This window comes from Bos javanicus, chromosome 6, assembly GCF_032452875.1.
Source record: "Bos javanicus breed banteng chromosome 6, ARS-OSU_banteng_1.0, whole genome shotgun sequence".
Taxonomy (NCBI): Eukaryota; Metazoa; Chordata; class Mammalia; order Artiodactyla; family Bovidae; genus Bos; species Bos javanicus.
In genome coordinates, this window is record NC_083873.1 from 19,434,661 (window position 1) to 19,447,454 (window position 12,794).

A 12,794-nucleotide genomic window follows, 5' to 3' on the forward strand; every position below is an offset into this window, starting at 1 on the left:
TTATCTATATGTCTTCTTACATAAAACGAAGCAATTAAAAATGTTTTTTAATATGAAATTTTTATACTATCACATTTCTTAATCCCCAAGGATTAGTTCCAAGAATAGAAGACTAATGTATACCATAGCATGGATTCTGAATATCCCAAACACCATTAGGATAGTTATCTCTAAAAAAAATGGACCAGAAAGCTTAGACCATATAATATCTGTTTTTGTAAATTCTCATTTTTTTTCTTAAAGCATAATTAACCATATTTCAGTATATAACATGCTAGACTAAGACCCTGGAAGTACCTGTCCTGCTCCTTATTTGTCACAGGTACCTTTGATAAGAGTGTAAGATGATTACTGACCTTGTGTTCACCTTCTTGGTTTTGCCCTCCGGCTGATTTTTGTTTCTGTGAGTGAAATAAGAAAGTAAAGTAGCCACTGCCTAATTGTTATTAGATGTTAATACTGTGAAAACTGGTTTCACACCTTATATAGCCCTCTTTTTTGTTTCAGTATTAATAAGGTATAATTGACACAGAAGAATTGTGTATATTAAATGTGTACAACTTGATGTTTTGATATATATACATTATTAAGTGATCACCAAAATCAAGCTAATTAACATATCTATCACTTCACATAGTTACCATTTTCTTTCTTAGCAAATTTCAAGTATACCATGCAGTACTGTTATACTTGCTGTATATAGTAACTGTAGTCACTATGATGTACATTAGATCTCCAGAATTTATTCATCTTGCACAGCTTAAACTTTGTACCCTTTGACCAACATCTGCCCATCTCCTCCCACTGATCCCCTCACTCCTGGCAACCACCGTTCTACCTCTGCTTCTGTGAGCTTGCCTCTTTTTAATTCCACATGTAAGTGAAATCATACAGTATTTCTACCTCTTTCCTACTAATGCTTGTCACAACTCTTATGTTTCTAATTGGGATCACTGAGTTGTACAGTTAAAATGATCAGGACATTAATTAGTGACCCCAGAAATCTCAAGGGTCAGGACAAGACCTTGAGTTATATTTGACCCAAGGCAACCCTATTCTCTAGATGGAGAAATCACCTATATTTTGTTCATATTAGATTTCTCAGTTTGACTTTCACCAGGAAGTTGGTCAATTTATGACCATTATCAAGTCCCCGCTATGAACTTAAAGCTCACAAGGCCAGACTTTCACATCAAGGCACTTAATTATCTGCAATGCGCTCCTTGCAGAATCTCGTAGAAGCCTGGTTTTCTTAAATCCTGCTGCTACTATACGTTCTACTACAGAGTTTCCTAGGATACTCAGTGAGAAACAACATAGTCCTGCTCTAGTCCTGTCACACCTTTTACCTGTTCTCAGCTGTGATTTCTTGGCCTTGGTTAACCTGCACTACTCTGTGGCAGATCAAAAATCCCTCTTCTCCACTCACTCTCCTCCTACAGTAGAACTTGATTTCCTTGGACAAACACGCCAGCCTCTTATTGCAAGCTAAGATGCAAGATAGAGAGAGAAAACAAGATGAGTGGCACACACAAGAGCCTGCCATTTTCAGACTGGGCTGATTTGAAGTGTGCCTACCCTAGAAACGAATACCGCTGCCAGATCCCACTAACCAGAAGAATGATAAAAATGCAAGAGCTTTGCTTCTCCACACGGGAGTACATCCCATAAGAAATGCAGCTGCCACTGCTCTCGTAATTCCCAAAATTCTATCCCAGAAAATACTACATTCTGCCATCTCCACGTATGATGTTGTCTTCTTCTTATTGTTGTTCAGTCACTAAGTTATGTCCGACTCTTTGTGACTTCATGGACTGCAGCACGCCAGGCTTCCCTGTCCTTCACTATCTCCTGGAGTTTGCTCAGACTCACGTCCCTTGAGTCAGTGATGCCATCCAACTGTCTCATCCTCTGTCACCCTGTTCTGCCCTCAGTCTTTCCCAGCCTCAGGGTCTTTTCCAAGATCTACACTGATTGTGCAAGTTTGAGGAGCCCCATTGTCTCCACACAAGACTTGGTCTTGCAAATTCCAGCCCCACAACATGGCAGCCTCTTTTAGTACAAAGTGACTTGCTCTCCACACTGGACTATACTTACAAGAATTACAGTTTGAGGTCCCAAACAAACATGAACAGCAAATGAATCTCGTTATCTAATAAAGCTGCCATCAATCTGGTTACACAATAAAATCACATTGGATTCTAGGTGAATAAAACAAAAATGATACTGGAGCTTCATCCCGAGAAACTCTACTTCTTACTGATCTAGAGTGGGCCTGAGTATCACTGTTTACTAAAAGCACCTAGATGATTCTGATGGCTTTATAGCACTGGTCCAATATGATATATTGCCACTTCTACCAAGGATATTGTTCAGTAAGTCTAGGTTTGTGATTTCTGCTTGAAGTCAGGCCTCTCCCAGAGTTTCAGTTGGAGTCTACACCAGGGCCTTCACACCGAAGCCGGTGCCAGACAGAGAGCAGAAGATGGATGAAACCTGAACTCTGTATGCCTGGTTCTCCTCTGTTCCACCATGTGTCTTCTCCATAAGTGACGTGGCTGTTTTCACACAGTGAATTAATTCATAGCCCTTTCTTTCCTCCCTAACCTGTCCAGCCATAGCCTCAAAGATCGGTATAACGCCTGTGGCCATCACACCTGGGTTCTCATTCCCTCCAGGTATCACTAATGAAAGAGGAGTGGGGAGAAGACAACAGCTCCCCCTCCAAACCTCTGTTAAATACAGAAGTACCTTGAACTTCTGCTTGTATAATAGCAATGCTGCTGAATATTGTTACTGTCTCCTCCACTGTAAGTGCTGCAAAAACTGCAACAGTGCCTGGTACTTCGTGGGTGTTCAGTGAAATGTTTGATTGATACATAAATGAAGGAACGAATGAATAGATGGAGAAGAGCTGTTTCTATCACAGAAGTGGAAAGATGCTGTCATGGCTTCACTGTTAGGGCCCAGTATGTTACATGGATCATTGGAACAATAAGCAGAGGACTGGGGGAGCAGAACTCATAATCTTAACCTGAAAAGTCAACACTTGCTCTTTTTCTTAAGCACAGGCTTGCCTCTTTTCAAGGCACCTAAACGTGTGCCATCTCCTTGTTGCTCCATTTCTGCTTTTCTTCTTAGACCTCCCACATTGCAGCAGTCTGCTTGTTATAAAATGCTCAGTTCTGCTTGCTTCGCCTTTACCAGTTTCCAGCTCAATAGTAACCTACTTGTTATGTCCCTCCTCTTAAAATAACAGTGGGGGCTTTCCAGCTCTACAGCAGAGTTTCAGAGAGATTAGTTAAATGTACAGTAAGTCCTGTCTTACTCATTTTCTGACTTCTACAGTGTTTTGAAAGTACTGAACGCTAAGACTGCTTATCCACAAGACCTTTTGAGTAATGGTATGTTTATTTTAGAATATCGACCTAAATGGTAATTGTATCACTGTATGTGGGAGAATGAAGCCAAGGTGTTTTAGTAATCATATAGTACCAGGGGCTTGCTGCCTGCAATGACTCAGGGCAGATGAGTCTGGTGCCTCTGTTCTGAAGGACTGGGGTTCAAGGATAAATAAGCAGGAAGAACAGGATGAAGATCAGCTCTCTTTGCACTCTAGCTCACATGATACCTTTTGGATCAAGGGGTACTGTTTCTCTTCAACTACTTAAATACTTAACTACTATTAAGGAGACTCTCAGTGGCTCTGGAAGAGTTTAGGGTTTGAAAGGTACATGGCCTTTGAATCTCTTAAGGCTCTACAGAAATGGAAAAGATAAGTGGGGTCAGCAATACTGAGGTCCATTTCTGTGAGTTGTTCTGAAAATTGCTAAGATCCAAATCCAGCAACATCTGTTTTACCTACTTACCAATACCTTTATCCTTTGGGCTTAAGATAGTATTTTTGAAAATATTGTCCACAGACCTGCTTTAGAATCATCTAATGGTATTTGTTTAAAAACAACAACAACAAAAACACATTTCTGAGCCCCGGATCTATTGCTTATTAGCAGAATCTCTGAGTGAGGCCTTGAAGTTACCCTGACCAAACCACTCAGCTGATTCTCTTGAACCATAAAGTCAAGACTGCTGGCTTGAGATTCCACCAATATTAAGCTTCAGATAAGCTTCAAATACTCCCAAGAGACAACAGCATTGTGAGCAAGTATTAGTCATTTTTCTTGAAGGATCTGAGATCAGCTTATAATAAAGTAATTGAGAAGAACGTGAGGACACAAACACCCAAGGAGGAGGAACAGGACACCACATATAGATAGAGAGAGAATGCCAGAGAGCCCAAGAAAACCTTCTCTACTTCACTCTTTTTCCCTCAGTTATTTGTCCTGTATCATAGTTTAGTTCAGATCAATAGGCGTATATTGAGTCCCTGCCATGTCCAGGGCATTAGAGATAAAAATATACGGGGACTGGCGACTAGCCAGTCCAGGTTTGATGCACAATACTGGATGCTTGGGGCTGGTGCACTGGGACGACCCAGAGGGATGGTACGGGGAGGGAGGAGGGAAGAGGGTTCGGGATGGGGAACACTTGTGTACCTGTGGCAGATTCATGTTGATATTTGGCAAAACCAATACAATATTGTAAAGTTAAAAAATTAAATTAAATTAAAAAAATATATATACGGGGAACTTCCCGGGCAGTCCAATGGTTAAGACTCTGCGCTTCCATGGCAGGGGGCACAGGTTCGATCCCTAGTCAGGGAACTAAGATTCTACATGCCATACAGTGTGGCCAAAACAAATAAACATAAACAACACTGTCACTGTCCTAGAGGAGTTTACAGTTTGCTAGAGAAGCAGACTCTTAAATAGGCAATTTACATTGCTGTAAGCCAAAGATAAAGTCTTGCACAAAAAGCCTGGGGGCTGAGAAGAGGGTCTCCTAATGCAAACTTGGCTCCTAGACAAGGAATTGCCTGAGTAGGGAAATAAGTAGAAATTAGGCAGGTGGGAGGGGGTTTGTTTTGAGGAGAAACTAAAACCCAGGAGTTGGTGGGAGTTGGAGCCTGTTTCCAACCAACAGTGTACAACAAAAAAGACTCTTGAGTCCTAAAGTGATCCCTATCAGGGGACTGATTACAGTCCACAACTCAGGTACAAGGAGTAGAGAAAGATAATCCACGATCCTGGATACATAGACATGGGCAAGCCAGGGAGTGTGTATGTCTTGATAATTTTTCAAAGCCCTGCTTTGTTAGGCATCTAGAAGACTTCTTAGAGCAGTCCTTCCTATTTATTCCAAGTTTATAGTCTCGAACTGTTCATTGCAGTTGCTCCAAAAACATGTTAGAACCAGTTTATGGGCCCTCCCTTCCCTGGTAGCTCAGCAGTAAAGAATCCACCTGCCAGTGAAGGAGACATGGGTTCTATCCCTCATCCAGAAGATCCCCTGGAGAAAGGAATTGCAATGCACTCCAGTATTCTTGCCTGGGAAATCCCATGGACAGAGGAGCCTGGAGGGCTGTAGTCCATAGGGTCACAGAAGAGTCGGACATGACTTAGCAACTAAACAACATTGGCCCTCTCTGGGATATTGTGCACATAATTGCAATAACTAATATGTTGAAAATACTATAAAAATTGTTCAAAATATAGATGAGAATGTTTTGGCAATCACTGGAAAGATATAGGAAAAATAGGAATGTTAATGATTTCTGGGGGTGGGGGACTAAGAAGAAATGTAAGAGGAGTTTAGGTCTCACTGCTTATTACCCTTTTATATTGTTAGAACTGTTTACCATGTATATTTACTGCCTATTCAAACAAGTTTAAAAGAGAACTAAAGAGACACATTTATACCATAGCATGAATACGTTTGAAAGAGGGATTTAATTTATATTAAAAACTAAATTAATGATTCGTTGATAAAACAGTGACAGCAGTGATATCACCATTGTTTTGTCTGCTGCTGCTGCTGCTGCTAAGTCGCTTCAGTCGTGTCCGACTCTGTACAACCCCATAGACGGCAGCCCACCAGGCTCCCCCATCCCTGAGGTTCTCCAGGCAAGAACACTGGAGTGGGTTGCCATTTCCTTCTCCAATGCATGAAAGTGAAAAGTGAAAGTGAAGTTGCTGAGTCGTGTCCAACTCTTCGCGACCCCATGGACTGCAGCCCACCAGGCTCCTCTGTCCATGGGATTTTCCAAGCAAGAGTACTGGAGTGGGGCAGCTTGAGAAAAAAATGGGATTAGACAGATATCAATTTTGTGTATCCTTTATAAATTTGTCCTTTTTTTTTTTTTTTTCAGTTTGCAGCTCATCTTGTGAAGATGAAATATCCAAGAATCTGTATTCTAGATGGTGGCATTAATAAAATCAAGCCCACAGGCCTCCTCACCGTTCCTTCTCCTCAAATATGAAGAACAAGAGCATCGCTGTTAAAAGGACAGAGTAGCCGCACCCCCCACAGCACACTGTCCACACCCTTGCCACTCTGACAGAGCCAGACTTCCAGATTGTTATGTCTTCATAAAGTTTTGTCATGAGACATTTATTTTTTAAAATGCATGACCCAAATGTTCAGCTATCCAGGAATCAAACTTGACTGTACATGTATTGCTGAAAGAATTTTCTTAATGGTGAAATCCGACCATGTATTTTTACCACATCAACACAAAGCCAGAAGAATTCAATTGACGAGGCAGGTTTAGCATTATCAAGAAATCTTGCTGCACTGAAAAGGCTGTCTTCCCACAACACTGAACAGATAGTCCTAACAGCGGTATTCTTTAGGAATATAGACTGAATGTGGGCTGAAATCATTCTCCCATGATAAAGAAAAGTGAAAAGCTATTCACCATACATTCCTTATAAGTACATGTTACATTTGGTATCTCATTTTTGGCCCAGACATGTGTGTGTGTGTGTTTAGAGGGAGCATTATTTAGCCCATTGGAGAAAGTAATAACAGTTCTAAAAAAATGACAGTCAGAAACTATTCATATTATATAGAATATTGTTCAGCTTCTGTAGCTGAGACACTAAAAATAAGAGTGACTTAGACAAAATAGAACTTTATTTTTCTCTCATGTAACACCCTACAGAGTCAATGTAGGGCTAGTGTATTGAATTCATGGTTATTAAGAACTCAGGTGTCTTTTTTCATTGATCTACCACCCTCAACACTGGGTTTCTATCTCATAGATCAAGATGGGTGTTCAACTCCCACTATCACATCTGCAGTTTGGAAGGAAGGGAATCTCAGAGGAGGGAGGAGGAAAAAGAAGAGAAGGTAAAAATAGGGAGGAAAAAGAGAAGGGAGGGCATGTTCCTTCTCTTTAAGGGCACAAACCAGAAGTTGCACATGTTCCTTCTGCATACATACTATTAGCCAGAACTTAGGCATGTGGCCACAATTAGCTATCAAGAAAACATGAAATATAGTTTTGACTGGGCAGTCATTTACCCAGTTAAAGTTTTTATTACTGTTTAGGAAGAGGAGAACACATTGAAGGACAGCTGGCAGCCTCTGCCACATAATCCTAAAAATCAGACATTTCATTGAATCTAAGATATATCACAATTTTATGCACCATGAAGAAAGGAAAATGCAGCCAAATAAACTGTGACACCCTATCAATTATAAGATTCATTTCCATTTCAGAAATGTGAAAAAATATGCATATTAGAATTATTAAAATACAGTATGTCTTTTTGACTTTTCAATTTTGTTTTAACTACAACATGTTCTTTTTTATCTTTAACTTGTATTTCTCTTTTCAGTATTAGGACTACATAAGTAGAATATTTCAATAAGAACCTCAGTCCAACTTTCCAGACTATGGTTTTATGACTGCAGTTTGTTTTGGGGTTTTTTGTCATCTATATTTTTTATTCAGATATAATTTATATACCTTAAAATTCACCCTTTTAGAATGTATAATTCATGTTTTTTAGTAGATTCACAAACCTGTGCAATAATCACTGTTAATTTCAGAACATTTTCAAAACCCAAAGAAGAAATCCTCTACCTATAAGCAGGCATTCCCCATTGACCCCCTTCCAAGATCTTTAATTTGATTTTTATGTATGGAGTGAGATAAGTAGCCAACTTCATTCTTGCACGTAGATGTCAAGTTCTCCCAGCAGCTGTGTTGGGTTTTTTGCTCAATTAAATTATATTCAGTCATTCACCAAATAAAATCCTACTCCTTGCAAGACACTGACATAATCAATGGTTGTATCATTCTGTGATCTCCAGAGAATATACAAAGAAAAATGTGAGAATTAATGAGAAAAGAAAATTTTACCATGATTCCTCTAACATCATTTACCATCATCTACCCTGGTTAAGAAAATAAGTCGTCCTATCCATTCCTTCAGCCTTTGATGACTTATTTGACTGCATAATCAGTGTAGCACTGATGATTGTTTGGGAGAAGTGCTTCGGAGTCTTAACTTTGCCTTCCTGAAAAAGCAGAGAAAGATGGAGGAGCAGAGATGTGAACTGAATAGGGTGGTAGGTAGTGAGAGAGGGTGAAGACCTGAGTTGTGAGGGTGGCTGTGTGAGAACATAATAGTGGCCAGCCTCCGTTACAACTTTGCCTTTGTTCTTTCTTAAAATGATACATTTAGGCTTATTTTGAAAAACTTGGAAGTTTTTTTAAAACATTCAAATTATGAATAATATTTAATATTCTCAACAGTAAAATAAGCAAGCATACAATCCCTGCCATATCTACATACAGGGTATGTTTTTCGATGGCAGATGGTTTCAACAAAGTTGACCCCACAACCGTTTGTTGAATTAAACCCTATATAACCCGTGACTTGTAGAGGTCCTTTTTTAATGTATTTTTGACTCCTACACAGTCACTATCAGCAGTGTTTATTTTGGCATCAGCAGTCTCTTCCCTCTGCCTCAGTTCAGTTCAGTTCAGTCGCTCAGCCGTGTCCGACTCTTTGCGACCCCGTGAATCACAGCACGCCAGGCCTCCCTGTCCATCACCAACTCCCGGAGTTCACTCAGACTCATGTCCCTCTGCCTGGAATGTCCTTATTACCGCCACCAGCTCCACAGACACACACACGCACACATACATTTACAGATTCTTCATAATCTAGCACCAGTAGCATGGTCTCCAGTTTTCTCTGACTTCTGTGTGCTGCATTGAGCCTCAAGTCTATCAAAGCATTCCATTCATACTTCTAGTAATAGACTTGTTACATCATTTTGCAATTATCTGTTCACATTTGGAACCTTTATTTTTAAAATATGAGCTCCCTTTAAAGTCAGAGTCTATAATTTATACCTTTTGTTATCTTCAGCAGCCCAGTACACTGGCGATACTTGCTGTATGTAGAATTGAATCTCTAGCTTAGAGATTTGATATGAATATAAGAAATCCAGGTAATTTTTTTCAAGTGCCAAACTCATCTGGTACCTGATGATATATAAATGAATTGAAAATTCAATTCATGGAGTAAAGATAGGATCTCTAATATTTTACCCAACTCTAAAATTCTATACAACAGGATAAACTAAGCTAGTTGCATCTACTTTCCAAAACATAGAAATGCTAAATTTAGAAATGTTAATAAAAATATCTCATACTTAACCAAGACTGAAAGAATAAAACAAATTTCTGATGTCAGCTATAAAGTGGAGCTGGGATATCAGATATCAATATAGGCCCTAGGAGCTGAAGTTCATAGGGATAGAGGCTTTGGGTCTTCTGGTAAGGAGTTGGTACTAAGACTCCTTTACAAAGTGACAGTTTCAGAGAACTCTTTGCTCCATGAAGTGATTAGAGATGGCTTTCAGCCAAATCCGGGAAACTATAGGGAAGATGGTCATGGCCTGTTATTTTGAGGGAACACATCTGTTTTAGACAGATGGAGACATTCAATGGAAAGGCTGGATTAAGTCCCCAGACTAGGACAGGCTTCAGGGCATGTGTTTACCTGACTGTTTAAAAAGGAGAGTAATGGACCTTCCCTCGTGGCTCAGTGGTAAAGAATCTGCCTGCCAATGCAAGAGACACAGGCTTGATCCCTGGTCTGGGAAGATCCTAGATGCTGCAGGGAAGTGTCTGCTCCACAGCTACTGAACCTGTGCTCTAGAGCTCAGGAGCTGCAACTCCTGAAGCCCTCGCGCCCTAGAACCCATTCTCTGCAACAGGAGAAGCCACCACAGTGAGAAGCCCGCATTCCACAACTAGACAGTGCCCTGGCTCACAGCAGCCACGGAAGAGCTCGCATGGCAACAGAGACCCAGCACAGCCAGAAAATAACAAATGAGAGCATGAATTATATCAAACTTCTGGACTTCCCTAGTGGCTCAGATGGTAAAGCCTCTGCCTACAACTAGTACACATTGTAAATAAGCTATTTAAAAAGTTTGCCATTTTTTTTTAAGTTACATGTATTTTTATCTTCTCTGAGTAATTTTCTTGTTAATATCTTATGATAGGTGCTTGTCACATGAAGACTAAACCTGGATCTTGGCAAATTCCATATTCTATAGATAGACTGTTATATTTGTAGCTGGTACTAGTGACTTTCAGGCCTACTCTCTCCTCTTGGAGTGATGATCTTTGATATCTTTTCTCCTCCCTTTGAGAGGACTCATTTTTAGTTTTCATTGTTTGCAGCATTTCAATACCGCTCTGTTCTAATGCTCACGGCGGCCAATAAGCAGTGCCCAGGTGCCCAGCTACAGCATTGCCGGCGTTCCTTGATATCATGTACTAATCCTCAGGGTGATGGAGACGTAAACACTGTCCTGCCTTGGCTTAAGACTAATCTCAGAGCTATAGCAAATGCATTTAAAGCCTTAGATCAGATTCTAAATACAGCTTCTTGCCACACTGAAAGAGTCAACTTTTGAAACTATTATTGTCGTAATAGGTAGCTGTGACTTTTTGAAAAACATTACATGGCCTACTAATCTTTTAAAAAGCAGTTACAGTGTGATCATTAAAGTACTAAAAATTGAGACAGTCCATGCATTAATTTTCTCATTAATGCTGGAAACTCTTTTTTTTTTTTTTACCATTATTAATTTCTTCTCAACTCTATTTGCATACTCTTCAGTCTTTTATGGTAGGATAATTTACTGTTTTCAGGCTTATAGTTTGTTAGAACTGTTCCTACTGGCTTGGAACTGCTAAATGTGCCCATTTCTTCCCAGTTCCACATTCAGTGACCTTGGTAGCTTAAAATTGGCCATGGCAGGAGTATTTAGAAATAGACATCATGAAACATGGCTTTCTTTGCACTCATTTTTATTTTTTTGAAAGCCAGTTAATAATATTTAGCAGAAAGCTACTGATTTTGACCATCCTATGCTCAGCATATTACCTGTAGATTATAAATCATGAAGATAAATTTAAAGATCATCCAATCCAAACATCATTACCCAAACAATAACAGTGAAATGATTTTGTGCAAATCACATAGCTAGTAAAAGATCCAAAATTACAATTCTGCTTTCCTGATTCTTAACACATTTCTCTGTCTACAACATACAAATGGAGAAGGTAAAAAACACCAATTTTGACCCATTACACACTTATTACAGGACAAATTTTGGTCAGGCCTGTGTTATATTATGCATCAGATCAGATCGGTAGCTCAGTCATGTCCAACTCTTTGCGATCCCATGAATTGCAGCACGCCAGGCCTCCCTGTCCATCACCAACTCCGAGTTCACTGAGACTCACATCCATCGAGTCAGTGATGCCATCCAGCCATCTCATCCTCTGTCGTCCCCTTCTCCTCCTGCCCCCAATCCCTCCCAGCATCAGAGTCTTTTCCAATGAGTCAACTCTTCGCATGAGGTGGCCAAAGTACTGGAGTTTCAGCTTTAGCATCATTCCTTCCAAAGAAATCCCAGGGCTGATCTCCTTTAGAATGGACTGGTTGGATCTCCTTGCAGTCCAAGGGACTCTCAAGAGTCTTCTCCAACACCACAGTTCAAAAGCACCAATTCTTCAGCACTCAGCCTTCTTCACAGTCCAACTCTCACATCCATACATGACCACAGGAAAAACCATAGCCTTGACTAGACGAACATTTGTTGGCAAAGTAATGTCTCTGCTTTTGAATATGCTATCTAGGTTGGTTATAACTTTCCTTCCAAGGAGTAAGCGTCTTTTAATTTCATGGCTGCAGTCACCATCTGCAGTGATTTTGGAGCCCAGAAAAATAAAGTCTGACACTGTTTCCCCATCTATTTCCCATGAAGTGATGGGACCGGATGCCATGATCTTTGTTTTCTGAATGTTGAGCTTTAAGCCAACTTTTTCACTCTCCACTTTCACCTTCATCAAGAGGCTTTTTAGTTCCTCTTCACTTTCTGCCATAAGGGTGGTGTCATCTGCATATCTGAGGTTATTGATATTTCTCCCGGCAATCTTGATTCCTATATTATGCATAGGATATGAAAATAAAGCACAAAAAAATGTTGACTAAGCTCACTGTTAACTTTATGATGTAGAAGTATCACTTAGTATTAACTCCTGGCAGACGCCTCTCTCACTGCCCCTTCCATATTCCCTCAGAAAACAGTAAAGATTTCCAAGAAAAGAAACACAGTTAAGTATCTGCATTCCCCCAAACTGAGGGAAGAACCACTGTTCTCAGGAACTCCTGCTATATATTAAGTTACCTCTTCAACTCCAAGACAGGATTACCCAGAAAACACTTCTACAGTGTTTCTATAAACAGTCAAGTCCTTGATATACCAGGTCAAAGTTGGCCTTTAACCTTTGCCTTCTATGTCTTTGCTAGGCACCAGGCTTGAAGAACTGGAGAAGTCCTTGTATCAGCCTC

General features: G+C 40.1%; 1 protein-coding gene across 2 annotated transcripts in view; it reads left to right on the forward strand.

Moving 5' to 3' along the window:
- TBCK (TBC1 domain containing kinase) overlaps positions 1–8,181 on the forward strand; it is a 209,918-nt gene extending 201,737 nt beyond the window's left edge. For both annotated transcript variants that reach the window (XM_061419450.1, XM_061419449.1), the window contains exon 26: positions 6,269–8,181. In XM_061419450.1, the coding sequence (XP_061275434.1) occupies positions 6,269–6,379 (111 nt within the window). In that variant the 3' untranslated portion in view covers positions 6,380–8,181. The remainder of the gene's footprint in view (positions 1–6,268) is intronic.
- The last annotated feature ends 4,613 nt before the right edge of the window (positions 8,182–12,794 follow it).